The sequence below is a fragment of the Petromyzon marinus genome, unplaced genomic scaffold (assembly GCF_048934315.1).
Source record: "Petromyzon marinus isolate PM22_M1 ecotype Great Lakes invasive population unplaced genomic scaffold, UKy_Petmar_22M1.pri1.0 PM_Scaffold_516, whole genome shotgun sequence".
NCBI classification, from domain to species: domain Eukaryota; kingdom Metazoa; phylum Chordata; class Hyperoartia; order Petromyzontiformes; family Petromyzontidae; genus Petromyzon; species Petromyzon marinus.
Genome location: NW_027423520.1, coordinates 30,182 through 56,640, shown reverse-complemented (window position 1 = coordinate 56,640; position 26,459 = coordinate 30,182). Strand labels below are relative to the sequence as shown.

At 54.5% G+C, this 26,459-nt stretch overlaps 1 protein-coding gene across 1 annotated transcript; it reads left to right on the top strand.

Annotated features, from left to right (window-relative positions):
• Nucleotides 1–2,781: 2,781 nt before the first annotated feature.
• Nucleotides 2,782–26,459, top strand: LOC142923441 (uncharacterized). Its single transcript, XM_076064548.1, has 10 exons — nucleotides 2,782–3,966; nucleotides 6,602–6,708; nucleotides 7,830–8,134; nucleotides 10,471–10,605; nucleotides 11,830–11,968; nucleotides 14,592–15,184; nucleotides 20,375–20,439; nucleotides 21,640–21,775; nucleotides 24,528–24,750; nucleotides 25,914–26,459. The coding sequence occupies exons 1-10, from the start codon at nucleotides 3,361–3,363 to the stop codon at nucleotides 25,960–25,962; spliced, it is 2,358 nt and encodes a 785-aa protein (XP_075920663.1). The 5' UTR covers nucleotides 2,782–3,360; the 3' UTR covers nucleotides 25,963–26,459.

Sequence of the window (26,459 nt, the reverse complement as noted above, 5' to 3'; positions counted from 1 at the left end):
GCCCACCACCACCACCAGTACCATCACGACCCACTAGTACCATCACCACTAGCTGTAGTCCTTCATTGGTGGTAGCCCACCACCACCACCAGTACCATCACTACCCACTAGTACCATCACCACTAGCTGTAGTCCTTCATTGGTGGTAGCCCACCACCACCACCACCTGTACCATCACTACCCACTAGTACCATCACCACTAGCAGTAGCCCTTTACTGGTGCAAGCCCACTACCACCACCAGTACCATCACTACCCACTAGTACCATCACCACTAGCAGTAGCCCTTTACTGGTGCAAGCCCACCACCACCACCAGTACCATCACTACCCACTAGTACCATCACCACTAGCTGTAGTCCTTCATTGGTGGTAGCTCACCACCACCACCACCAGTACCATCACTACCCACTACTACCATCACCACTAGCTGTAGTCCTTCATTGGTGGTAGCCCACCACCACCAGTACTATCACTACCCACTAGTACCATCACTACCCACTAGTACCATCACTACCCACTAGTACCATCACTACCCACTACTACCATCACTACTAGCTGTAGCCCTTTACTGGTGCAAGCCCACCACCACCACCATCACTACCCACTACTACCATCACTACCCACTATTACCATCACTACCCACCAGTACCATCACTACCCACTAGTACCATCACCACTAGCAGCAACCTGCACCGTCAGCAGTATGATTGTGTAAAACGAGGTGCATTGATTTCCAACTCCTCCCATCACTTACATTAACATAAGCTGCCCCGCCCATGCTGCTGACGCGCTTGGGCTACATTAACATAAGCTGCCCCGCCCATGCTGCTGACACACTTGGGCGACATTAACATAAGCTGCCCCGCCCATCCTGCTGACAAACTTGGGCTTCATTTACATAAGTTACCCCGCCCATGCTGCCGACACACTTGGGCAACATTAACATAAGCTGCCCCGCCCATGCTGCCGACGCGCATGGGCCACATTAACATAAGCAGCCCCGCCCATGCTGCCTCTAGCAGGGCTGTAGGGGCAAGTGCTATTAGTAGCAAAGACAAAGATCACCCAGGTAACCTCTAGCAGGGCTGTAGGGGCAAGTGGCTGTTAGTAGCAAAGACAAAGCTCCCCCAGGTAGCCTCTAGCAGGGCTGTAGGGGCAAGTGCTGTTAGTAGCAAAGACAAAGATCCCCCAGGTAGCCTCTAGCAGGGCTGTAGGGGCAAGTCCTGTTAGTAGCAAAGACAAAGATCCCCCAGGTAGCCTCTAGCAGGGCTGTAGGGGCAAGTGCTGTTAGTAGCAGCGTCTATGAAGGCTCCCGGCACTGTGGCTACACAGAGGGGGTGGCCACCAGCACCACCACGCCCGGCCGCCTTTGTCTCCCCCAGCCCCAGCGATGGTCACTGCACTACACCGCTACAGGTTACTACTCACTTGAGGCTGAGTCGACCTAGGGGAGGCCCAGGTACCGGTTCAGATAATCGCTGTCACTGAGTGGTGGTGGCGGTGGTGGCCGTGAGCGGGAATCGAACTCGGGTCGCCAGGTTCGTAGCGCAGCGTAGCGCTAACCACTACACCCACCGCTCCCTAACAACAACAACCGCCATTCGCCACTAAGTGGTGCTGACGTCACCACGACGCTTGTGCCAGGCTATGTGCACCCTGAGGCCACGTGAAGTGTCGAACGCCCGCTGGCAGGAGGTCACGGGGCAGACCCAGGTGCCACGGGTCGACTGACTGAGATGACTGGCTGATGCACCACCTGTGCGCCCTACTGTGCCAACCTGCTGTGCTTTAGCCACTTGGCGCTCCGCTCGTTGTTGTGAGCGTCGCTCCTCCGTCCTCCGTTGTTGTTGGAGGGCGACTGCCTCCAACTGCCCAGTAGCATCCTTCACGAGCCTCCTCCACAGAGGCCGATCTTGACACCGCTGGTACCAGTCATCGGCAAGTCCACTCAGCTCCACGTCCTCCTGTACCACATCACTCCATCTCTTCTCTAGCCCGTGCCGCGCCCGCTTAGCCCCCTCAATCCTGCCAAACAAAAGCTGTTTCGGCATGCGGTGGCTGGGCATGCGGGCTACATGACCCAGCCATCGCAGCCTTGCCTGCCGAAGGAGCTCACCGATGGGACCCTGCCCAGATCTTTCAAGGATTTGTGAGCTCCTCACACAATCCAGTCTGGTTAAACCCAGGATGGATCGTAGGCAGGCCAATCTAAATGTTTCTAACCGGCGAAGATGTTCCATTAGGGGGGTCCATGTTTCGCAAGCGTAGAGAAGGGAGGGAATGACCGTGGCCGAGAAGACCTGAAGCTTAGTGCGGAGCGACAGACCAGGTAGCTTCCACAAAGCGTTACGCAACCGATGAAAAGATATTGCCGCTCGACTGATTGGGAGTGAGACCTCTGCTGTTAAACTGGAGCCACCGCTCCCCACACACACACAGACACACATTACTCGGTGACGTGACGTCATCGCGCACACTCGGTGACGTCACATCATCGCGCACACTCGGTGGCGTGACGTTGCTCGCGAAAACTTGGTGACGTGACGTTGTCGCGCAAACGAGACAGCGTGACGTCAGCACACATGGCTCCTCTCTCTGCCACCCCCCCGCCATCCCACCGGTCACACACACGCTCGGTGACGTCACCACACACACCCGTGTACATGACGTCATTAGACAACCCCCCCGTATACGTGACGTCATCACGCATGCTCCCCTTCCACCCGCCCCTAGCCAACATGGCCGCCGGTTCACACACACTCGGTCACGTCATAACACACTTGGTGGGTGACATGACGTCATCACACCGGGCGGTACCGCCCCCTCCACGTGCTTGACCGGACGCCCTCTGAACCGCTCTGGCGGGCACCCCCACGGCACCACGTGGGGTGGCAGCAACATCATCATCAGCAGCATCATCAGCAGCAGCAGAGTCATCATCAGCAGCAGCAGAGTCATCATCAGCAGCAGCAGAGTCATCAGCATCAGCAGCAGAGTCATCATCATCAGCAGCAGCAGCAGCACGTGGGGTGGCAGCAGCAGCAGCAGCATCTTAGGTTACCGCATTGTACCTCCGGGGTTACTGGACACAGACACACAGAGACACACACAGAGAGAGACACACACACAGACACACACACAGACACACACACACAGACACAGACACACACAGATAGACACACACAGACACACAGAGAGAGACACAGACACACACAGACACACACAGATAGACACACACAGAGACACACAGAGAGACACACAGACACATACACAGACACACACAGACACACACAGAGACACACACAGACACAGACACACAGAGACACACACACATACACACACAGAGACACACAGACACGATGTCTATGTGTAGGTTGCTATCCGGTCGCTATGCTGTGGCAATCATCCACAGAACTGCAACAGCTACTCACCCTATAGCAGCAGCTACTCACCCTATAGCAGCAGGTACTCACCCTATAGCAGCAGCTACTCACCCTATAGCTGCAGCTACTCACCCTATAGCTGCAGCTACTCACCCTATAGCAGCAGCTACTCACCCTATAGCAGCAGCTACTCACCCTATAGCTGCAGCTACTCACCCTATAGCTGCAGCTACTCACCCTATAGCTGCAGCTACTCACCCTATAGCAGCAGCTTCTCACCCTATAGCAGCAGCTACTCACCCTATAGCTGCATCTACTCACCCTATAGCAGCAGCTACTCACCCTATAGCAGCAGCTACTCACCCTATAGCAGCAGCTACTCACCCTATAGCTGCAGCTACTCCTACAGCTCCTATTCCTACTAATCCTATAGCGGCTCGTCCTATAGCTGCTAATCCTATGAGAATTGCTGCTGCTGCTGCTATTATAGCTGCTACACATCACTCATCATCAGCAGCATCATCAGTTGTGATTAGGAGTCATCGTCTCAGAGTCCACACCAGCTGCAGGACATTCTGCTCGGTAAGTGTGTGTGTGTCTGTGTGTGTGTGTCTGTGTGTGTGTCTGTGTGGTGAGGTGGGGCCTTACCATCAGCCCCACCAAAACTAAGCACCTGCCTGGGTATTTTGTACCATCGGACACTCCACCCCCACAACTCCCAATCGGTGATGGGGCAGTTGTGGAGAGAGTGGAGAGTTTCCCATACCTGGGCAGTGTGCTTATGACCGGCTCCAGTTTAACAGCAGAGGTCTCACTCCGAATCAGTCGAGCGGCAATATCTTTTCATCGGTTGCGTAACGCTGTGTGGAAGCTACCTGGTCTGTCGCTCCGCACTAAGCTTCAGGTCTTCTCGGCCACGGTCATTCCCTCCCTTCTCTACGCTTGCGAAACGTGGACCCCCCTAATGGGACATCTTCGCCGGTTAGAAACATTTAGGCTGGCCTGCCTACGATCCATCCTGGGTTTAACCAGATTGGATTGTGTGAGGAGCTCAAAAATCCTTGAAAGATCTGGGCAAAGTCCCATCGGTGAGCTCCTCTGGCAGGCAAGGCTGCGGTGGCTGGGTCATGTAGCCCGCATGCCCAGCCACCGCATGCCGAAACAGCTTTTGTTCATCCGGATTGAGGGGGCTAAATGGGCGCGGCACGGGCTAGAGAAGAGATGGAGTGATGTGGTACAGGAGGACGTGGAGCTGAGTGGACTTGCCGATGACTGGTACCAGCGGTGTCAAGATCGGCCTCTGTGGAGGAGGCTCGTGAAGGACGCTACTGGGCAGTTGGAGGCAGTCGCCCTCCAACAACAACGGACGGCGGAGGAGCGACGCTCACAACAACAAGCGGAGTGCCGGGTGGCTAAAGCACAGCAGGTTGGCACAGGAGGGGGCACAGGTGGTGCATCAGCCAGTCATCTCAGTCAGTCGACCCGTGGCACCTGGGTCTGCCCCGTGACCTGCCAGCGGGCGTTCGACACTCCACGTGGCCTCAAGGTGCACATGTCCTGGCACAAGCGTCGTGGTGACGTCACCGCCACTTAGTAGCGAATGGCGGTTGTTGTTGTCTGTGTGTGTGTCTGTGTGTGTGTCTGTGTGTGTCTGTGTGTCTGCTACAGCAGAGGTGTAAGGAATTCCAGCAAGACCTACATCTCTGCTTTATTGACCTGGTCAAGGCCTATGATACCATCAGTAGGCCTGGGCTCTGGGTTGTTCTTCGTGCTTTTGGAGTCCCTGACCCTCTGCTCACGATCATTAAGGACCCTCATGATGGTGAGCGGGCCCGGGTAAAACTACGTGGCCGGGAGTCAGAGCCATTCCCTGTACACCTTGGGGTGCGACAGGGATGTCCTCTGGCTCCCACATTATTTAATATCTATTTTGACCGCATAGTTCGTGAAGCCTTCAATAGCTGTACCAGGGGAATCTCCATTTGGTACAGATATAATGGGAGGCTGATCGATGCCCGGGTGCGGTCAAGGGATGGCTCCCTATTGCTCAACCACGTTATGTATGCCGATGATTTGGTAATAGCTGCTCATTCAGAGGAGGAGTTGGAGACGCTGCTGCTGAAACTGGAGCGTGCCACTAAGAGATGGGGTCTTACCATCAGCCCCACCAAAACTAAGCACCTGCCTGGGTATTTTGTGCCATCGGACACTCCACCGCTACAACTCCCAATCGGTGAGGGGGCAGTTGTGGAGAGAGTGGAGTGTTTCCCATACCTGGGCAGTGTGCTTATGACCGGCTCCAGTTTAACAGCAGAGGTCTCACTCCGAATCAGTCGAGCGGCAATATCTTTTCATCGGTTGCGTAACGCCGTGTGGAAGCTACCTGGTCTGTCACTCCGCACTAAGCTTCAGGTCTTCTCGGCCACGGTCATTCCCTCCCTTCTCTACGCTTGTGAAACGTGGACCCCCCTAATGGAACATCTTCGCCGGTTAGAAACATTTAGGTGGGCCTGCCTACGCTCCATCCTGGGTTTAACCAGGCTGGATGGTGTGAGGAGCTCACAAATCCTTGAAAGATCTGGGCACGGTCCCATCGGTGAGCTCCTCCGGCAGGCAAGGCTGCGTTGGCTGGGTCATGTAGCCCGCATACCCAGCCACCGCATGCCGAAACAGCTTTTGTTCGGCCGGATCGAGGGGGTTAAACGGGCGCGGCACGGGCTAGAGAAGAGATGGGAGTGATGTGGTACAGGAGAACGTGGAGCTGAGTGGATTTGCCGATGACTGGTACCAGCGGTGTCAAGATCGGCCTCTGTGGAGGAGGCTCGTGAAGGACGCTACTGGGCAGTTGGAGGTAGTCGCCCTCCAACAACAACGGAGGGCGGAGGAGCGACGCTCAGAACAACGAGCGGAGCGCCGGGTGGCTAAAGCACAGCAGGTTGGCACAGTAGGGGGCACAGGTGGTGCATCAGCCACTCATCTCAGTCAGTCGACCCGTGGCACCTGGGTCTGCCCCGTGACCTCCTGCCAGCGGGCGTTCCACACTTCAAGTGGCCTCAAGGTGCACATAGCCTGGCACAAGCGTCGTGGTGACGTCACCGCCACTTAGTGGCGAATGGCGGTTGTTGTTGTATGTGTGTGTCTGTGTGTGTGTCTGTGTGTGTGATGATGATGATGATGATGAAGGTGGTGGTGCTGATTCTGATGATGATGTGTGTAGGGTTCCTCCTCCTCTGCTGCTGATGATGATGATGATGGAGGTGGAGGAGGAGGTTATCCACCGCTTCCCGAGTACCCCCTCAGAGACACCGACAAGCAGAGGGCAGAGTATGCTACCAGCATCATCATCAGCAGCAGCATCAGCAGCAGCATCATCATCAGCAGTAGCAGCATCACCATCATCAGCAGCATCATCATCAGCATCATCATCAGCAGCATCAGCAGCATCATCATCAGCAGCATCATCAGCATCATCATCATTGGCATCATCATCAGAATCATTATCATCATCAGCATCATCATAATCAGCATCAACACCATCAACATCAGCACCATCATCATCAACATCATCATAATCAGCATCAGCACCATTATCATCAACATCATCATCAGCAGCACCATCATCAGCATCATCAGCAGTATCATCAGCAGTATCATCAGCATCATTATAATCAGTATCAGCAGTATCATCAGCATCATCATAATCAGTATCAGCAGTATCATCAGCATCATCATAATCAGTATCATCAGCATCATCATAATCAGTATCATCAGCAGCATCATCATAATCAGTATCATCAGCAGTATCATCATCAGCATCATCATAATCAGTATCATCAGCAGTATCATCAGCATCATCGTAATCAGTATCAGCAGTATAATCATCATCATCATAATCAGTATCAGCAGTATCATCAACATCATCATAATCAGTATCATCAGCAGTATCATCATCAGCATCATCATAATCAGTATCATCCGCAGCCTCCCCTACCCCTTCTCCTCATCTCCCCATCTCTCTCCCCCACACCACCACCCCACCACCACCACCTCCACCACCACCAACACCACCCCCACCATCACACCTCCACCACCACCTCCACCACCACCAACACCACCACCACCTCCACCAACACCACCACCTCCACCACCACCTCCACCACTACCACCACCACCGCCACCACCACCACCACCACCACCGCCACCACCACCACCGCCACCACCACCACCACCACCACCTCCACCACCACCACCACCATCACTCCCACCACCACCACCACCACCCCCAGCACCACCACCACCTCCACCACCACCACCTCCACCACCACCACCCCCACCACCAACACCTCCACCACCACCACCACCCCCACCCCCACCACCACCACCCCCACCACCACCACCACCACCTCACCCTCTCTCCCCTCTCCTCCCCACCATCTCCCCCACAGCACCACCACCACCACCTCCGCGTCTCCACCACCCCCGTCACCACCACCCCCGTCACCACCACCACCGGTGGCGGTGCTACTGCTGTCCGGGCTGCCGTACGCCAGCTCAGCCAGCGGACCGCGCGTAGCGGCCTTTCTGGGGCCCGGTGTGACGCTCCGTCTCCTGGTGCCGACCTTCCTCCCCTCGGGCCTGCCCCGAGGGGAGAGCTTCGTGGTGGTCGGCGGGGGCCCGGAGGGCGTGGAGGAGGAGCTGAGCAAGGCGCTGGCACGGAACGGCGACCGCATGGGCGGGAGATACGTGACGGGTGAGGGGCAGGGAGGGGATGGCGGGTCGGCCGCTCGCTCGCTCGCTCACTCAGTCATTCAGTCATTCAGTCACTCACTCAGTCACTCACTCACTCAGTCACTCACTCAGTCACTCACTCAGTCAGTCACTCACACACTCACTCAGTCACTCACTCAGTCAGTCATTCAGTCACTCACTCAGTCACTCACTCAGTCAGTCACTCAGTCACTCACTCAGTCACTCAGTCACTCACTCAGTCACTCACTCACTCAGTCACTCAGTCACACACTCACTCAGTCACTCACTCAGTCAGTCACTTAGTCACTCACTCAGTCAGTCACTCAGTCACTCACTCAGTCAGTCACTCAGTCACTCACTCAGTCACTCACTCAGTCACTCACTCAGTCACACACTCAGTCACTCACTCAGTCACTCACTCAGTCACTCACTCACTCAGTCACTCACTCAGTCAGTCACTTAGTCACTCACTCAGTCAGTCACTCAGTCACTCACTCAGTCACTCAGTCACTCACTCAGTCACTCAGTCACTCACTCAGTCAGTCACTCAGTCACTCAGTCACTCAGTCACTCACTCACTCAGTCACTCAGTCACTCAGTCACTCACTCAGTCACTCACTCAGTCACTCACTCAGTCACTCGCTCGCTCACTCAGTCACTCACTCAGTCACTCAGTCACTCACTCAGTCACTCACTCACTCACTCAGTCACTCACTCGCTCACTCAGTCACTCACTCACTCACTCAGTCACTCACTCACTCAGTCACTCACTCAGTCACTCACTCACTCAGTCACTCACTCAGTCACTCACTCACTCAGTCACTCACTCAGTCACTCAGTCACTCACTCACTCACTCAGTCACTCAGTCACTCACTCAGTCACTCAGTCACTCACTCAGTCACTCACTCAGTCAGTCAGTCACTCACTCAGTCACTCACTCAGTCACTCACTCAGTCACTTACTCAGTCACTCACTCAGTCACTCACTCACTCAGTCACTCACTCACTCACTCAGTCACTCACTCACTCACTCAGTCACTCACTCAGTCACACACTCACTCACTCAGTCACTCACTCAGTCACTCACTCAGTCACTCAGTCACTCACTCAGTCACTCACTCACTCACTCAGTCACTCACTCAGTCACTCACTCACTCAGTCACTCACTCAGTCACTCACCACCCAGTCACTCACTCAGTCACTCACTCACTCACTCAGTCACTCACCACCCAGTCACTCACTCACTCAGTCACTCACTCAGTCACTCACTCAGTCATTCACTCACTCAGTCTCTCACTCAGTCACTCACTCACACACTCACTCACTCAGTCACTCACTCACTCAGTCACTCACCCACCCACTCACCCACTCACTCACTTGCTCACTCACTCACACACTCACTCACTCAGTCACTCACTCACTCAGTCACTCACTCAGTCTCTCACTCAGTCACTTACTCAGTCTCTCACTCACCACTCTCTCACTCACTCACCACTCACTCAGTCACTCACTCACACATTCACTCAGTCTCTCACTCAGTCACTCACTCACACACTCACTCACTCAGTCACTCACCCACTCACTCACACACTCACTCACTTGCTCACTCACTCACACACTCACTCACTCAGTCACTCACTCACTCAGTCTCTCACTCAGTCACTTACTCAGTCTCTCACTCACCACTCTCTCACTCACTCACCACTCACTCAGTCACTCACTCACACATTCACTCAGTCTCTCACTCAGTCACTCACTCACACACTCACTCACTCAGTCACTCACCCACTCACTCACTTGCTCACTCACTTGCTCACTCACTCACACACTCACTCACTCAGTCACTCACTCACTCAGTCACTCACTCAGTCTCTCACTCACCACTCACTCACTCACTCCCTCCCCACTCTCTCCACACTCTCCCCACCCACTCTCTCCCCACCCACTCTCTCCCCACCCACTCTCTCCCCACCCACTCTCTCCCCACTCTCCCCACTCTCCCCCCATTCTCCCCCCACTCTCTCCCCACTCTCTCCCCACTCTCTCCCCACTCTCCCCACCCTCTCCCCACTCTCCCCCCACTCTCTCTTCACCCACTCTCCCCCCACTCTCTCCCCACTTTCTCCCCACCCACTCTCTCCCCACCCACTCTCCCCACCCACTCTCTCCCCACTCTCCCCACTCTCTCCCCACCCACTCTCTCCCCACCCACTCTCTCCCCACTCTCTCCCCACTCTCTCCCCACCCACTCTCTCCCCACTCTCCCCCCACTCTCTCCCCACTCTCTCCCCACCCACGCTCCCCACTCTCTACCCACTCTCCCCACTCTCTCCCCAGTCACTCAGTCCTCGCTGTCTCAGCTGGAGCTCGCCCAGGAGACTTGGAGAGTCTCTCTCGCCCGGGAGCGCTGCGTCCGGCTGCGGGGACTCCTCTACGAAGCCTCAGTCCACGACGTTCAACTCTTCTTTCCTGGTGAGTGAGAGAGTGGGTGGGTGGGTGAGTGGGTGGGTGGGTGAGTGAATGGGTGAGTGAGTTGGTGGGTGAGTGAGTGAGAGAGTAGGTGGGTGAGTGGGTGAGTAGGTGAGTGGGTGAGTGAATGGGTGAGTGAGTTGGTGGGTGAGTGAGTGAGAGAGTAGGTGCGTGAGTGGGTGAGTAGGTGAGTGAGTGAGTGGGTGAGTGAGTGAATGAGTGAGTGAGAGAGTGAGTGAGTGGGTGAGTGAGTGGGTAAATGTATGAGTGAGTGTATGAGTGAGTGAGTGGGTGAGTGAGTGGGTGAGTGGGTGGGTGAGTGGGTGAGTGAGTGGGTGAGTGAGTGAGTGAGTGTATGAGTGAGTGGGTGAGTGTATGAGTGAGTGGGTGAGTGAGTGAGTGAGTGTATGAGTGAGTGAGTGAGTGTGTGAGTGAGTGAGTGTGTGAGTGAGTGTATGAGTGAGTCAGTGTGTGAGTGAGTGAGTGTATGAGTGAGTGAGTGTGTTTCTGTGTCTCTGTGTCTCTCTGTGTAGACATCCCCGTAGAGACACAGTCGGTGACTCTGTGTGTGGACGAGTGAGTGAGAGTGTGAGTGAGTGAGTGTGTGAGTGAGTGAGTGTATGAGTGAGTGAGTGAGTGAATGAGTGAGTGAGAGAGTGAGTGAGTGGGTGAGTGAGTGGGTAAATGTATGAGTGAGTGTATGAGTGAGTGAGTGGGTGAGTGAGTGGGTGAGTGAGTGGGTGAGTGAGTGAGTGAGTGGGTGGGTGGGTGAGTGGGTGGGTGAGTGGGTGAGTGAGTGGGTGAGTGAGTGAGTGAGTGTATGAGTGAGTGGGTGAGTGAGTGAGTGAGTGTATGAGTGAGTGAGTGAGTGTGTGAGTGAGTGAGTGTGTGAGTGAGTGTATGAGTGAGTCAGTGTGTGAGTGAGTGAGTGTATGAGTGAGTGAGTGAGTGTGTTTCTGTGTCTCTGTGTCTCTCTGTGTAGACATCCCCGTAGAGACACAGTCGGTGACTCTGTGTGTGGACGAGTGAGTGAGAGTGTGAGTGAGTGAGTGAGTGTGTGAGTGAGTGAGTGTATGAGTGAGTGAGTGTGTGAGCGAGTGAGTGAGTGTATGAGTGAGTGAGTGTATGAGTGAGTGAGTGTTTGAGTGAGTGAGTGAGTGTATGAGTGAGTGTATGAGTGAGTGTGTCTCTCTCCCCGTGTCTCTGTGTCTCTGTGTCTGTGTGTAGACATCCCCGTAGAGACAGAGTCGGTGACTCTGTGTGTGGACGAGTTTGGGAGAGGCTCCGGCTTGGGCTTCGTGGTCTTTGACAGCCCAGAGACCGCTGAGAGAGCCACGCGGAGACACGGAGAGATGATGGGGCACAGGTGAGTGGGGGGCACAGGTAGTGGGGGGCTACAGGTGAGTGTGGGGGGCACAGGTAGTGGGGGGCACAGGTAGTGGGGGGCTACAGGTGAGTGTGGGGGGCACAGGTGAGTGTGGGGGGCACAGGTGAGTGTGGGGGGCACAGGTGAGTTGGGGGCACAGGTGAGTGGAGGGCACAGGTAGTGGGGGGCACAGGTAGTGGGGGGCACAGGTAGTGGGGGGCACAGTTGAGTGTGGGGGGCACAGGTAGTGGGGGGCTACAGGTGAGTGGGGGGCACAGGTGAGTGGGGGGCTACAGGAGAGAGAGTGGGGGGCTACAGGTGAGTGGGGGGCTACAGGAGAGAGAATGGGGGGCTACAGGTAGTGGGGGGCTACAGGTGAGAGAGTGGGGGGCTACAGGTAGTGGGGGGCTACAGGTGAGAGAGTGGGGGGCTACAGGTGAGAGAGAGTGGGGGGCACAGGAGAGTGGGGGGCTACAGGTGAGTGGGGGGCACAGGTGAGTGGGGGGCTACAGGAGAGAGAGTGGGGGGCTACAGGTGAGTGGGGGGCTACAGGAGAGAGAATGGGGGGCTACAGGTAGTGGGGGGCCACAGGTGAGAGAGTGGGGGGCTACAGGTAGTGGGTGGCTACAGGAGAGAGAGTGGGGGGCTACAGGTGAGAGAGTGAGGGGCTACAGGTGGGTGGGGGGCTACAGGTGAGAGAGTGGGGGGCTACAGGTAGTGGGGGGCTACAGGAGAGAGAGTGGGGGGCTACAGGTAGTGGGTGGCTACAGGAGAGAGAGTGGGGGGCTACAGGTGAGAGAGTGGGAGGCTACAGGTGGGTGGGGTGCTACAGGTGAGAGAGTGGGGGGCTACAGGAGAGAGAGTGGGGGGGCTACAGTTAGTGGGGGGCACAGGAGAGAGAGTGGGGGGCTACAGGTGAGAGAGTGGGGGGCTACAGGTATTGGGGGGCTACAGGTGAGAGAGTGGGGGGCTACAGGTAGTGGGGGGCTACAGGTGAGAGAGTGGGGGGCTACAGGTAGTGGGGGGCTACAGGTGAGAGAGTGGGGGGCTACAGGTAGTGGGGGGCTACAGGTGAGAGAGTGGGGGGCTACAGGTAGTGGGTGGCTACAGGAGAGAGAGTGGGGGGCTACAGGTGAGAGAGTGAGGGGCTACAGGTGGGTGGGGGGCTACAGGTGAGAGAGTGGGGGGCTACAGGTAGTGGGGGGCTACAGGTGAGAGAGTGGGGGGCTACAGGTAGTGGGGGGCTACAGGTGAGAGAGTGGGGGGCTACAGGTGAGAGAGAGTGGGGGGCACAGGCACAGGAGAGTGGGGGGCTACAGGTGAGTGAGTGGGGGCTACAGGTGAGAGAGTGGGGGGGGGAGGGGATACAAAGGTGGATGTGAAGAAGTTGTTGTTGACGATGTTGTTGATGTTGTTGACGATGTTGTTGATGTTGTTGACGATGTTGTTGTTGACGATGTTGTTGTTGTTGACGTTGTTGTTGATGTTGACGTTGTTGATGTTGTTGTTGTTGTTGACGTTGTTGATGTTGACGTTGTTGATGTTGTTGTTGTTGACGTTGTTGTTGATGTTGTTGTTGATGTTGTTGTTGACGATGTTGTTGTTGACGTTGTTGTTGATGTTGACGTTGTTGATGTTGTTGTTGTTGACGTTGTTGTTGATGTTGTTGTTGACGTTGTTGATGTTGTTGTTGACGATGTTGTTGATGTTGTTGTTGACGTTGTTGATGTTGTTGACGATGTTGTTGTTGTTGACGTTGTTGATGTTGACGTTGTTGATGTTGTTGTTGTTGACGTTGTTGTTGATGTTGTTGTTGATGTTGTTGTTGATGTTGTTGACGATGTTGTTGACGATGTTGTTGTTGACGTTGTTGTTGATGTTGACGTTGTTGATGTTGTTGTTGTTGACGTTGTTGTTGACGTTGTTGTTGATGTTGTTGTTGTTGTTGACGTTGTTGATGTTGTTGATGTTGTTGACGATGTTGTTGATGTTAATGTTCTTGACGATGTTGTTGTTGTTGACGTTGTTGTTGATGTTGATGTTGTTGATGTTGTTGACGTTGTTGATGTTGTTGTTGTTGACGATGTTGTTGATGTTGATGTTGTTGACGATGTTGATGTTGTTGACGTTGTTGTTGATGTTGTTGACGATGTTGTTGATGTTGTTGTTGACGTTGTTGATGTTGTTGACGATGTTGTTGATGTTGACGTTGTTGATGTTGTTGTTGACGATGTTGTTGATGTTGTTGACGATGTTGTTGTTGTTGACGTTGTTGATGTTGTTGTTGACGATGTTGTTGATGTTGTTGACGATGTTGATGTTGTTGACGTTGTTGTTGATGTTGTTGATGTTGTTGTTGATGTTGACGTTGTTGATGTTGTTGTTGACGATGTTGTTGATGTTGTTGACGATGTTGTTGTTGTTGACGTTGTTGATGTTGTTGACGATGTTGATGATGACGATGTTGACGATGTTGTTGTTGTTGACGATGTTGTTGTTGTTGACGATGTTGTTGTTGTTGACGTTGTTGATTTTGACGATGTTCACATTGTTGTTGTTGACGATGTTGATGTTGTTGACGATGTTGTTGACGTTGTTGTTGACGTTGTTGTTGTTGTTGCAGGATGGTGGAGGTCTATCGCTGCCGCAGTAAGGACATCGTCACCGTCATCCCCTCCAAGGCTCTCCGGCAGAAGTCCGCAAATCCCGGAGCCAGAATCCCCAATGCCGCTTCGGGATTCCGGAATCCCCGAACCGGAGATTGGAACTCCGGCCCGGATTTTGGATACTCCAACCCGAACTTTCAAAACCCGGCCACGGGATTGCAAAACTCCCCACCTAGATTTCACAATCCCAATCCTGGATTCCAGAACCTGGATCCCAATCCTGGATTCCAGAATCCCAGTCCTGGATTCCAGAATCCGAATCCAGGTTTCCAGAATCCGCATCTTGGTTTCCGGAATCCCAATTCGGGATTCCAGAATCACAATGCTGGATTCCAGAATCCCAATCCGGGATTCCAAAATCCAAATCCGGGATTCCAGAAGCAGAATAAACAATTTCCGGACTCGGGCTCCGGATCCCGGTTTGTGGATCCCGCTCCGGGCTTTGGGAGGGCTCCCCGCTCTCGTCGGGCGTCATGGCCCTGGGGGGGTGGCGGCGGAGTGTGGCGAGACGGAGTTTACCAAAACCTGGAGCGGAGCCATGGAGAGCAGAGTGAGGATCTGGATTGTGTCTGTGTGTGTAGTGCGTAGTGTTGTGTGTAGTGTGGTGTGTAGTGTAGTGTGGTGTGTAGTGTGTGTAGTGTGTAGTGTGTGTAGTGTAGTGTCTGTAGTGCGTAGTGTAGTGTGTGTAGTGTGGTGTGTAGTGTAGTGTGGTGTGTAGTGTAGTGTGGTGTCTGTAGTGCGTAGTGTAGTGTAGTGTGTGTAGTGTAGTGGAGAATGTAGTGTAGTGTAGTGTGTGTAGTGTGTGTAGTGTAGTGTCTAGTTAGTGTAGTGTAGTGTGTGTAGTGTGTAGTGTGTGTAGTGTGTGTAGTGTAGTGTGTGTAGTGTGTGTAGTGTAGTGTGTGTAGTGTAGTGTCTAGTTAGTGTGTGTAGTGTAGTGTGTGTAGTGCGTAGTGTAGTGTGTAGTGTGTGTAGTGTAGTGTGTGTATTGTAGTGTAGTGTGTGTAGTGTAGTGTGTGTAGTGTAGTGTCTAGTTAGTGTGTGTAGTGTAGTGTGTAGCGCGTAGTGTAGTGTGTGTAGTGTAGTGTGTGTATTGTAGTGTAGTGTGTGTTGTGCTAATATGTGGGTCTGTATGGATGTCTCTGGGTCTCTGTGGGTCTGTATGGGTCTGGGTGTCTCTATAGGACTATATAAATCTCTGTAGGAGTCTCTGTGGGTCTCTATGGGTCTATGGGTCTGTCCCGTGACCTCCTCATGCACCTAGCCTGGCACAGCAGCAGTTAACCCATGGCACCTGCTGGGTCTGTCCTGTGACCTCCTCGTGCACCTAGCCTGGCACAGCAGCAGCAGTCAACCCATGGCACCTGCTGGGTCTGTCCCGTGACCTCCTCATGCACCTAGCCTGGCACAGGCATTGTGGTGACGTCACCGTAAATCGGTGACGAGTGGCGGTTGTTATTGTTGTTGTGTATGTGTGTATGTGTGTATCTTTGCGTGTATGTATGTGTATGTGTGTGTATCTGTGTATGTATGTGTGTTTATGTATGTGTGTGTGTGTATGTATGTGTGTGTGTATCTGTGTGTGTGTGTATGTGTGTGTGTCTTTCTCTGCGTGTGTCTATCTGTGTGTCTATCTGTGTGCATCTATCTTCATGCCTATCTCTCCGTGTCTGTCTATCTGCGTCTGTCTCTTAGTGTGTCTCTGTCTGCGTGTGTCTCTGTCTAGGAGACTGAATCTTTACCCTCGGGGCTCCTCCAGAAACAACATTAAACCACTACGTGTGGCCACGTGGAATGTTCGAACGCTCACTGCGGAGGAGAGGCTCCCACTCCTCTGTCGGGAGCTGGACCGGTACCGCCTGGATCTCTGTGGCATTCAGGAGGTCCGGTGGACCGGCTCTGGCTCCTGCCACCATGAGGGGTGGACAATCCTCTACTCGGGGCAGCAGACTGCCAAACAACAGGGTGTGGGTCTTCTTTTGAACAAAAGAATGAAGGGGGCGTGGGAGCGTGGCGCTGAGGTGTGGGATGCTGTAAGCCCCAGACTACTTTGGGCTCGCCTTCCCATCAACCAGAGGCGAGGAGTGGTGGTCGTGGTTACTTATGCCCCCACCGAAGACGAACATCTGTGGAGGGATGCAGGCAAGGCCGATGAGTCAGATGCCTTCTATGACCTCCTGTCACAGGTGCTGGCTAAAGTGGCCCCTCGGGATAGAGTCATCTTGTTGGGTGACTTCAATGCCCGAGTTGGTCATGATACTGGCACCTGGTCTGGAGTTATTGGAAGGCATGGTCCAGATCAGCTCAAAACAATGGCAGGAGGCTACTAGATTTTTGTGCAGCTCATGGGCTTGTAATTACCAACACACTGTTCCTGCATCGGCGCATCCACACAAACATCATGGATGCATGCCGGGTCCAAGCAAGAACATTTGCTGGACTACATAGTGACGGACCAGCGGATGGGAGCCCATGTCCTTGACACCAGGACCTACCGTGGAGCTGATCTGCCCTCTGACCATCGACTTGTCATCTGTAAGATGCGCCTGCCATTCTTCCACTCCGGTGGTGGGTGTACACCCAGGATCCCATTCCAACCTAAAGTGGCCTGGTCTAAGTTATCTGATAAAAGTTGCAAGCGAGAATTTCATCATCGCTTGCAGCTTGGGTTGGCATCGTCCCCCACTCCTGATGTAGAGGGGAAATGGGCGAGGTTTAGGACTGTGACTCATGCAGCTGCAATGGCTGCTTTGGGTACGCGGTCCAGACCTCCCCAGAGACCCTGGCTGACAGAAGAAGTGTTCAGGATAGTTGAGAAAAAGCGACAGGCCCACTGTCATCGGCTACAGAATCCCACGTCAGAGAATGAGGAGGCTTACCGCAGCCTTCGCTCGGAGGTTCGGAGAGCCGTGAGGCGCTGCAAGGATGGGTGGTGGTCGTGGGTTGCTGAGGAGATGGAGTCTGCCTCAGTGGCCCGCGATCACAAATCTCTATTTGACTCCATCAAAAAAGTAACCTGCAGCGCCACACCTATTACCATCATTAGAGGAAAAAACGGTGATCCAATCTCCGACCCCCAGGAACAGGTTTGCAGATTTGCTGAGCATTTCTGTGAGGTTCTGGGGGAGGGGAAATCCCTCAGCCAGGAAGACATTGTGGCACAAAGTGGGGATGACCCTGCTGAGGCTGCGGTGCCTCAAATATTGGAGGAAGTCACCCCCTGTGAGTGGCTGGCTGAGGTGCCATCTGTTGAGGAAGTACTGAAGGCGATCCAGAGTCTGAGACCAGGAAAGGCAGCGGGGCAGAGATGATCTCCTAAGCAAAATGCTGAGGGAGGGTGGCGTTTGTGCACAGACTGCCCTATATGACATCATAACAACAGTCTGGACCACTGGACGGGTTCCGCAGGATTGGAAGGATGCCCTGGTGGTTCCCCTCTTTAAGAAGGGGGACCGCACAGACTGTAACAACTACAGGGGCATCTCACTCCTCAGTGTGCCAGGAAAGGTCCTGGCAAGGATTATTCAACATCGCCTTGTCGGGCACCATGCTGAGGAGAGGCTTGCGGAGCCCCAATGCGGTTTCAGGAAAGGGCGGTCCTGCACAGATGCCATATTTTCTGTCCGTCTGCTACAGCAGAGGTTTAGGGGATTCCAGCAAGACCTGCATCTCTGCTTTATTGACCTGGTCAAGGCCTATGATACCATCAGTAGGCCTGGGCTCTGGGTTGTTCTTCGTGCTTTTGGAGTCCCTGACCCTCTGCGCACGATCATTAAGGACCTTCATGATGGTGAGCGGGCCCGGGTAAAACTACGAGGCCGGGAGTCAGAGCCATTCCTTGTACACCTTGGGGTGCGACAGGGATGGCCTCTGGCTCCCACATTATTTAAAATCTATTTCGACCACGTAGTTTGTGAAGCCTTCAATAGCTGTACGGGGGGAATCTCCATCTGGTACAGATACAGTGGGAGACTGATCGATGCCCGGGTGCGGTCAAGGGATGGCTCCCTATTGGTCAACCATGTTATGTATGCCGATGATCTGGCAATTGGTGCTCACTTAGAGGAGGAGTTGGAGGCGCTGCTGCTGAACCTGGAGCTTGCTACTAAGAGGTTGGGACCTTTATTCTTTGTTTTTTTTGGTAAAGTCACGTAGAAATAATAAAATAACATAATAGTGTACGACGTTTCGATTGCAACACAAGCAATCATCAGGTACAGAAGAGCTAAATTTACGAGAGAGAGGAGACACATAACCGCAGATATATATACAGACAGATACAACAGGGGATACAGAGAGAGAGAAACGTGGGAGCACACTAAATCAAACAGGTTTTAGCAAGATTTGGAAACCATATTTCACACTTAACTTACAATCTAGCAATCTTTGAAATAACGTAATCAACCTGACCTTGCGTTAATTGTGTTTTGACCGACCGTCTGTGTTGGGTTATATAGTTTCCAAATCTTGCTAAAACCTGTTTGATTTAGTGTGCTCCCACGTTTCTCTCTCTCTGTATCCCCTGTTGTATCTGTGTCTGTATATATATGCGGTTATGTGTCTCCTCTCTCTCGTAAATTTAGCTCTTCTGTACCTGATGATGATTGCTTGTGTTGCAATCGAAACGTCGTACACTATTATGTTATTTTATTATTTCTACGTGACTTTACCGAAAAAAATAACAAACAAAGAATAATTCCTGCAGTCGCAAAAGCTCCAAATTCAGGTGGGGCCTTACCATGAGCCCCACCAAAACGAAGCACCTGCCTGGGTATTTTGTACCATCGGACACTCCACCCCCACAACTCCCAATCGGTGATGGGGCAGCTGTGGAGAGAGTGGAGAGTTTCCCATACCTGGGCAGTGTGCTTATGACCGGCTCCAGTTTAACAGCAGAGGTCTCACTCCGAATCAGTCGAGCGGCAATATCTTTTCATCGGTTGCGTAACGCTGTGTGGAAGCTACCTGGTCTGTCGCTCCGCACTAAGCTTCAGGTCTTCTCGGCCACGGTCATTCCCTCCCTTCTCTACGCTTGCGAAACGTGGACCCCCCTAATGGAACATTTTCACCGGTTAGAAACATTTAGGCTGGCCTGCCTACGATCCATCCTGGGTTTAACCAGACTGGATTGTGTGAGGAGCTCACAAATCCTTGAAAGATCTGGGCAAGGTCCCATCGGTGAGCTCCTCCGGTGGGCAAGGCTGCGATGGCTGGGTCATGTAGCCCGCATGCCCAGCCACCGCATGCCGAAACAGCTTTTGTTCGGCCGGATTGAGGGTGCTAAGCGGGCGCGGCACAGGCTAGAGAAGAGATGGAGTGATGTGGTACAGGAGGACGTGGAGCTGAGTGAACTTGCCGAAGACTGGTACTAGCGGTGTCAAGATCGGCCTCTGTGGAGGAGGCTCGTGAAGGACGCTAGTGGGCAGTTGGAGGCAGTCGCCCTCCCAACAACAACAGAGGGCGGAGGAGCGATGCTCACAACAACGAGCGGAGCACCGGGTGGCTAAAGCACAGCAGGTTGGCACAGTAGGGGGCACAGGTGGTGCATCAGCCAGTCATCTCAGTCAGTCGACCCATGGCACCTGGGTCTGCCCCGTGACCTGCCAGCGGGCGTTCGACACTTCACGTGGCCTCAGGGTGCACATACCCTGGCACAAGCGTCGTGGTGACGTCACTGCCACTTAGTGGCGAATGGTGGTTGTTGTTGTTGAGTGTGTATCTGTGTGTGTCTGTGTGTGTCCAGGCTCCGGGTTCTGTGTTCACATGCGAGGATTGCCTTTTGAAGCCACGGAGCAAGACATCCGGGAGGTCAGAGAGACATGGAGAGAGACACGGAGACACAGAGAGACAGAGACACGGAGAGACACACAGAGAGACACGGAGAGAGACATGGAGAGAGACACGGAGACACAGAGAGACAGAGACACGGAGAGACACACAGAAACACGGAGAGAGACAGAGACATAGAGACACAGAGAGACACGGAGAGAGATACTGAGACACAGAGACACAGAGAGACACGGAGAGAGACAGAGAGAGAGAGAGACATAAAGACAGAGACACGGAGAGAGATGATGAAACACAGAGAGACAGAGACTCGGAGAGAGACAGAGAGAGACACACAGAGAGACACGGAGACACAGAGAGACAGAGACACGGAGAGAGCGAGAGAGAGACATAGAGACACAGAGAGACACGGAGAGAGATGCTGAGACAGAGACTCGGAGAGAGACAGAGAGAGAGAAAGAGACATAGAGACACAGAGAGACACGGAGAGAGACAAAGAGAGAGAAAGAGACATAGAGACACAGAGAGACACGGAGAGAGACATGGGGAGAGAGAAACACGGAGAGAGAAACACACAGAGAGAGAGAACCACTAACCACCTCTATTGTCTTGTGTCTTCCTGTGTGTCTCTCCCCGTGTCTCTCTCTCCCCGTGTCTCTCTCTCCCCGTGTCTCTCTCTCCCCGTGTCTCTCTCTCCCCGTGTCTCTCTCTCCCCGTGTCTCTCTCCCCGTGTCTCTCTCCCCGTGTCTCTCCCCGTGTCTCTCTCTCCCCATGTCTCTCTCTTTCTCCTCGTGTCTCTCTCTCCCCGTGTCTCTCTCCCCATGTCTCTCTCCCCATGTCTCTCTCCCCGTGTCTCTCTCTCCCCGTGTCTCTCTCTCCCCGTGTCTCTCTCTCCCCGTGTCTCTCTCTCTCCCCGTGTCTCTCTCTCCCCGTGTCTCTCTCTCCCCGTGTTTCTCTCCCCGTGTCTCTCTCTCCCCGTGTCTCTCTCCCCGTGTCTCTCTCTCCCCGTGTCTCTCTCTCCCCGCGTCTCTCTCTCTCCGTGTCTCTCTCTCCCCGTGTCTCTCTCTCTCCCCGTGTCTCTCTCTCCCCGTGTCTCTCTCTCCCCGTGTCTCTCTCTCCCCGTGTCTCTCTCTCCCCGTGTTTCTCTCTCTCCCCGTGTCTCTCTCTCCCCGTGTCTCTCTCTCCCCGTGTCTCTCTCTCCCCGTGTCTCTGCCTGTGTAGTTCTTCTCCCCGCTTGTCCCAGTGCGTGTGTCTGTGTCCGTGTCTCGCTCCGGCCGTCCGACCGGCGAGGCGGACGTGGAGTTCAGCACCAGCGGAGACGCCGTCACAGCCATGGAGCGAGACCACAAACACATGGGTGCTGAACACGCAGAGACACGCACAGACACACAGAGACACGCACAGAGACACACACAGAGACACACACAGACACACACAGATACACACACAGAGACACACAGAGACACACACAGAGACACAGAAACACACACAGAGACACACAGAGACACGCACAGCGACACACAGAGACACACAGAGACACACACAGAGACACACACAGAGACACACAGAGACACACACAGAGACACGCACAGAGGCACACGCAGAGACACACACAGAGACACACAGAGATACACAGAGACACACGCAGAGACACACACACAGACACGCAGAGAGACACGCAGAGACACTCACAGACACTCACAGAGAGACACGCACAGAGACACACACAGAGACACACGCAGAGACACACAGAGAGACACGCAAAGACACACACAGAGACACGCGCAGAGACACACGCAGAGACACACGCAGAGACACACGCAGACGCAGAGGCACACGCAGAGACACACACAGAGATACACACAGAGACACACACAGACAGACACAGACACAGAGACACAGACATGGAGACACACAGAAACACGGAGGCAAAGAGACACACACAGAGATCACAAACACACGCAGAGACACACAGCCACACACAGAGACATAGTCAGTAGATACTACTGTAGAGGCAGCAGATACTATATGTGTATTTATCTATCTATCTCTCCGTGTGTCTGTATATCTGTGTGTATCTATATCACAAATCCCTATTTAACTCCATCAAAAAGGTAACCTGCAGCACCACACCTATTACCATCATTAGGGGAAAGAACGGTGATCCAATCTCCGACCCCCAGGAATAGGTTTGCAAATTTGCTGAGCATTTCTGTGCGGTCCTGGGCGAGGGGGAATCCCTCAGCCTTGAAAACATCGTGGCACAAAGTGGGGATGACCCTGCCGAGGCTGCGGTGCCTCAAATATTGGAGGAGGAAGTCACCCCCTGTGAGTGGCTGGCTGAAGTGCCATCTGTTGAGGAAGTACTGAGGGCGATCCAGAGTCTGAGACCAGGAAAGGCACCGGGCAGAGATGATCTCCCAAGCGAAATGCTGAGGGAGGGTGGCGTTTGTGCACAGACTGCCCTATATGACATCATAACAACGGTCTGGACCACTGGACGGGTTCCGCAGGATTGGAATGATGCCCTGGTGGTCCCCCTCTTTAAGAAGGGGGACCGCACAGACTGTAACAACTACAGGGGCATCTCACTCCTCAGTGTGCCGGAAAAGGTCCTGGCAAGGATTATTCAACATCGCCTTGCCAGGCACGCTGAGGAGAGGCTTGCAGAGCCCCAATGCGGTTTCAGGAAAGGGCGGTCCTTCACAGATGCCATATTTTCTGTCCGTCTGCTACAGCAGAGGTGTAGGGAATTCCAACAGGACCTACATCTCTGCTTCATTGACCTAGTCAAGGCCTATGATACCATCAGTAGGCCTGGGCTATGGGTTGTTCTTCGTGCTTTCGGAGTCCCTGACCCTCTGCTCACGATCATTAAGGACCTTTATGATGGTGAGAGGCCCGGGTAAAACTACGTGGCCCGGAGTCAGAGCCATTCCCTGTTCACCTTGGGGTGCGACAGGGATGTCCTCTGGCTCCCACATTTAACATCTATTTTGACCACGTAGTTCGTGAAGCCTTCAATAGCTGTACCGGGGGAATCTCCATATGGTACAGATATAATGGGAGGCTGATCGATGCCCGGGTGCGGTCGAGGGATGGCTCCCTATTGCTCAACCACGTTATGTATGCTGATGATTTGGTAATAGCTGCTCAGTCAGAGGAGGAGTTGGAGACGCTGCTGCTGAGACTGGAGCGTGCCACTAAGAGGTGGGGACTTACCATCAGCCCCACTAAAACTAAGCACCTGCCTGGGTATTTTGTACCATCAGACTCTCCACCCCCACATCTTCGCCGGTTAGAAACATTTAGGCTGGCCTGCCTACGATCCATCCTGGGTGTAACCAGACTGGATTGTGTGAGGAGCTCACAAATCCTTGAAAGATCTGGGCAAAGTCCCATCGGTGAGCTCCTCCGGCAGGCAAGGCTGCGATGGCTGGGTCATGTAGCCCGCATGCCCAGCCACCGCATGCCGAAACAGCTTTTGTTCGGCCGGATTGAGGGGGCAAAGCGGGCACGGCATGGGCTAGAGAAGAGATGGAGTGATGTGGTACAGGAGGACGTGGAGCTGAGTGGACTTGCCGATGACTGGTACCAGCGGTGTCAAGATCGGCCTCTGTGGAGGAGGCTCGTGAAGGATGCTACTGGGCAGTTGGAGGTAGTCGCCCTCCAACAACAACGGAGGGCGGAGGAGCGACGCTCACAACAACGAGCGGAGCGCCGGGTGGCCAAAGCACAGCAGGTTGGCACAGTAGGGGGCACAGGTGGTGCATCAGCCAGTCATCTCAGTCAGTCGACCCGTGGCACCTGGGTCTGCCCCATGACCTCATGCCAGCGGGCGTTCGACACTTCACGTGGCCTCAGGGTGCACATAGCCTGGCACAAGCGTCGTGGTGACGTCACCGCCACTTAGTGGCGAATGGCGGTTGTTGTTGTGTGTGTGTATATATCTACGTGTGTGTCTGTGTGTGCCTGTGTTTGTGTGTATCTGTGTGTGTATATATATATCTATGTGTGTGTCTGTGTGTGTATATCTGTGTGTGTATCTGTGTGTGTGTATATATATCTACGTGTGTGTCTGTGTGTGTGTATCTGTGTGTGTGTTGCAGGCCGTCGCTACATCGAACTCTTTCTCAACGCTCCGCTGAGCCCGCCCACTGAGAAGCCCCCATCGCCCATCACCACCTCCACCACCTCCACCCCAGAGTTGGCTGGTCCTGGGTTCAACTCCCAGACCGAATCTACGCTCAGTGAGGAGGAGGAGGATGAGACAGATGAGGATGAGACAGATGAGGATGAGGAGGTTGTTGTGAAAGATGTCCACAAACAGCCGTAAGTACAGCAACATCATCATTAGCATAATTATCATCAACAGCATCATCAGTAGCATCATCAGCAGTATCATCAGAATCATTATCAGCAGCAGCAGCATCACCATCATCGCCATGGTAACGGGCTGTACAGTATGCGATGTAAAATTTAATCAAGAATTTTGAGTCACGGAGCCAGAAATCAAACTGCTTGAGGCCTGGAGCCTTGGGGCCTTGGGGCCTAGGGCCCTGGGGCCTGGGGGCCTGGGGCCTTGAGGCCTTGGGGGCCCTGAGGCCTGGGGGCCTTGGGGCCTTGGGGCCTTGGGGCCTTGGGCCCTGGGGCCTTGAGGCCTGGGGCCTGGGGCCTTGAGGCCTTGGGGCCTGGGGCCTTGAGGCCTTCGGCCCTGGGGCATTGAGGCCTTGGGGCCTTGAGGACTTGGGGCCTTGAGGACTTGGGGCCTTGGGGCCTAGGGCCCTGGGGCCTTGAGGCCTTGGGCCCTGGGCCCTGGGGCCTTGAGGCCTGGGGCCTGGGGCCTTGAGGCCTTGGGGCCTGGGGCCTTGAGGCCTTCGGCCCTGGGGCATTGAGGCCTTGGGGCCTTGAGGACTTGGGGCCTTGAGGACTTGGGGCCTTGGGGCCTAGGGCCCTGGGGCCTTGAGGCCTTGGGCCCTGGGCCCTGGGGCCTTGAGGCCTTGGGGCCTGGGGTCTTGGGGCCTGAGGCCTGGGGCCTTGAGGCCTTGGGACCTGAGGCCTTGGGGCCTGGGGCCTGGGGCCTTGAGGCCTTGGGGCCTGGGGCCTTGGGGCCCTGGGGACTTGGGGCCTTGGGGCCTAGGGCCCTGGGGCCCTGGGGCCTAGGGCCCTGGGGCCCTGGGCCCTGGGGCCTGGGGCCTGGGGGCCTGGGGGCCTTGGGGCCTTGGGGCCTGGGGGCCTGGGGGCTTGGGGCCTGGGGGCTTGGGGCCTGGGGCCTGGGGGCCTTGGGGCCTGGGGGTCCTGGCGCCTTGAGGCCTTGGTTCCTGGGGCCTGGGGCCTGGAGCCTTGAGGCCTTGGTGCCTAGGGCCCTGGGGCCTTGGGGCCTTGGTCCCTGGGGCCTGGGGGTCTGGGGGCCTGGGGCCTGGGCCCTGAGGCCTGGAGGAGGCCACATGTGAATAATTAAATAATTAATTTGCTGATTTCCCTCCCTCGTGCAGGAAGGAGGTGGGAGACAGCGCCGCACAGCATTGTGGGAAGCCAGAGTGAGGGGGAGTGGTCGCCATGGAGATGATGGGGGCGGTTACCGTGGAGATGAGGGGGGGGAGTGTGGAGGGGTCACCATGGAGATGATGGGGGCAGTCGCCATGGAGATGATGGGGTGGTTGCCATGGAGATGAGAGGGGTGGTCGCCATGGAGATGATGGTGGCGGTCGCCATGGAGATGATGGGGACGGTCACCATGGAGATGAGAGGGGTGGTCGCCATGGAGATGATGAGGGTGGTCGCCATGGAGATGATGGGGGCAGTTGCCATGGAGATGAGAGGGGTGGTCGCCATGGAGATGATGGTGGCGGTCGCCATGGAGATGATGGGAACGGTCACCATGGAGATGAGAGGGGTGGTCGCCATGGAGATGATGAGGGCGGTCGCCATGGAGATGATGGGGGCAGTTGCCATGGAGATGATGGGAAGGTATACAGGCGACTCTTGTTCAACCATCGCAAATGTTTAACCCAATAAATTTATTCTGATTTCTTATACAA

Bases quoted from the DNA above. Each gene is read 5' to 3' on its own strand.
- LOC142923441 (XM_076064548.1), top strand. From the start codon at position 3,361: ATGTCTATGTGTAGGTTGCTATCCGGTCGCTATGCTGTGGCAATCATC. The intron at 3,967-6,601 runs GTAAGTGTGTGT...TGATGTGTGTAG, and splicing joins GCTGCAGGACATTCTGCTCG to GGTTCCTCCTCCTCTGCTGC. The intron at 24,751-25,913 runs GTAAGTACAGCA...TCCCTCGTGCAG, and splicing joins AAAGATGTCCACAAACAGCC to GAAGGAGGTGGGAGACAGCG.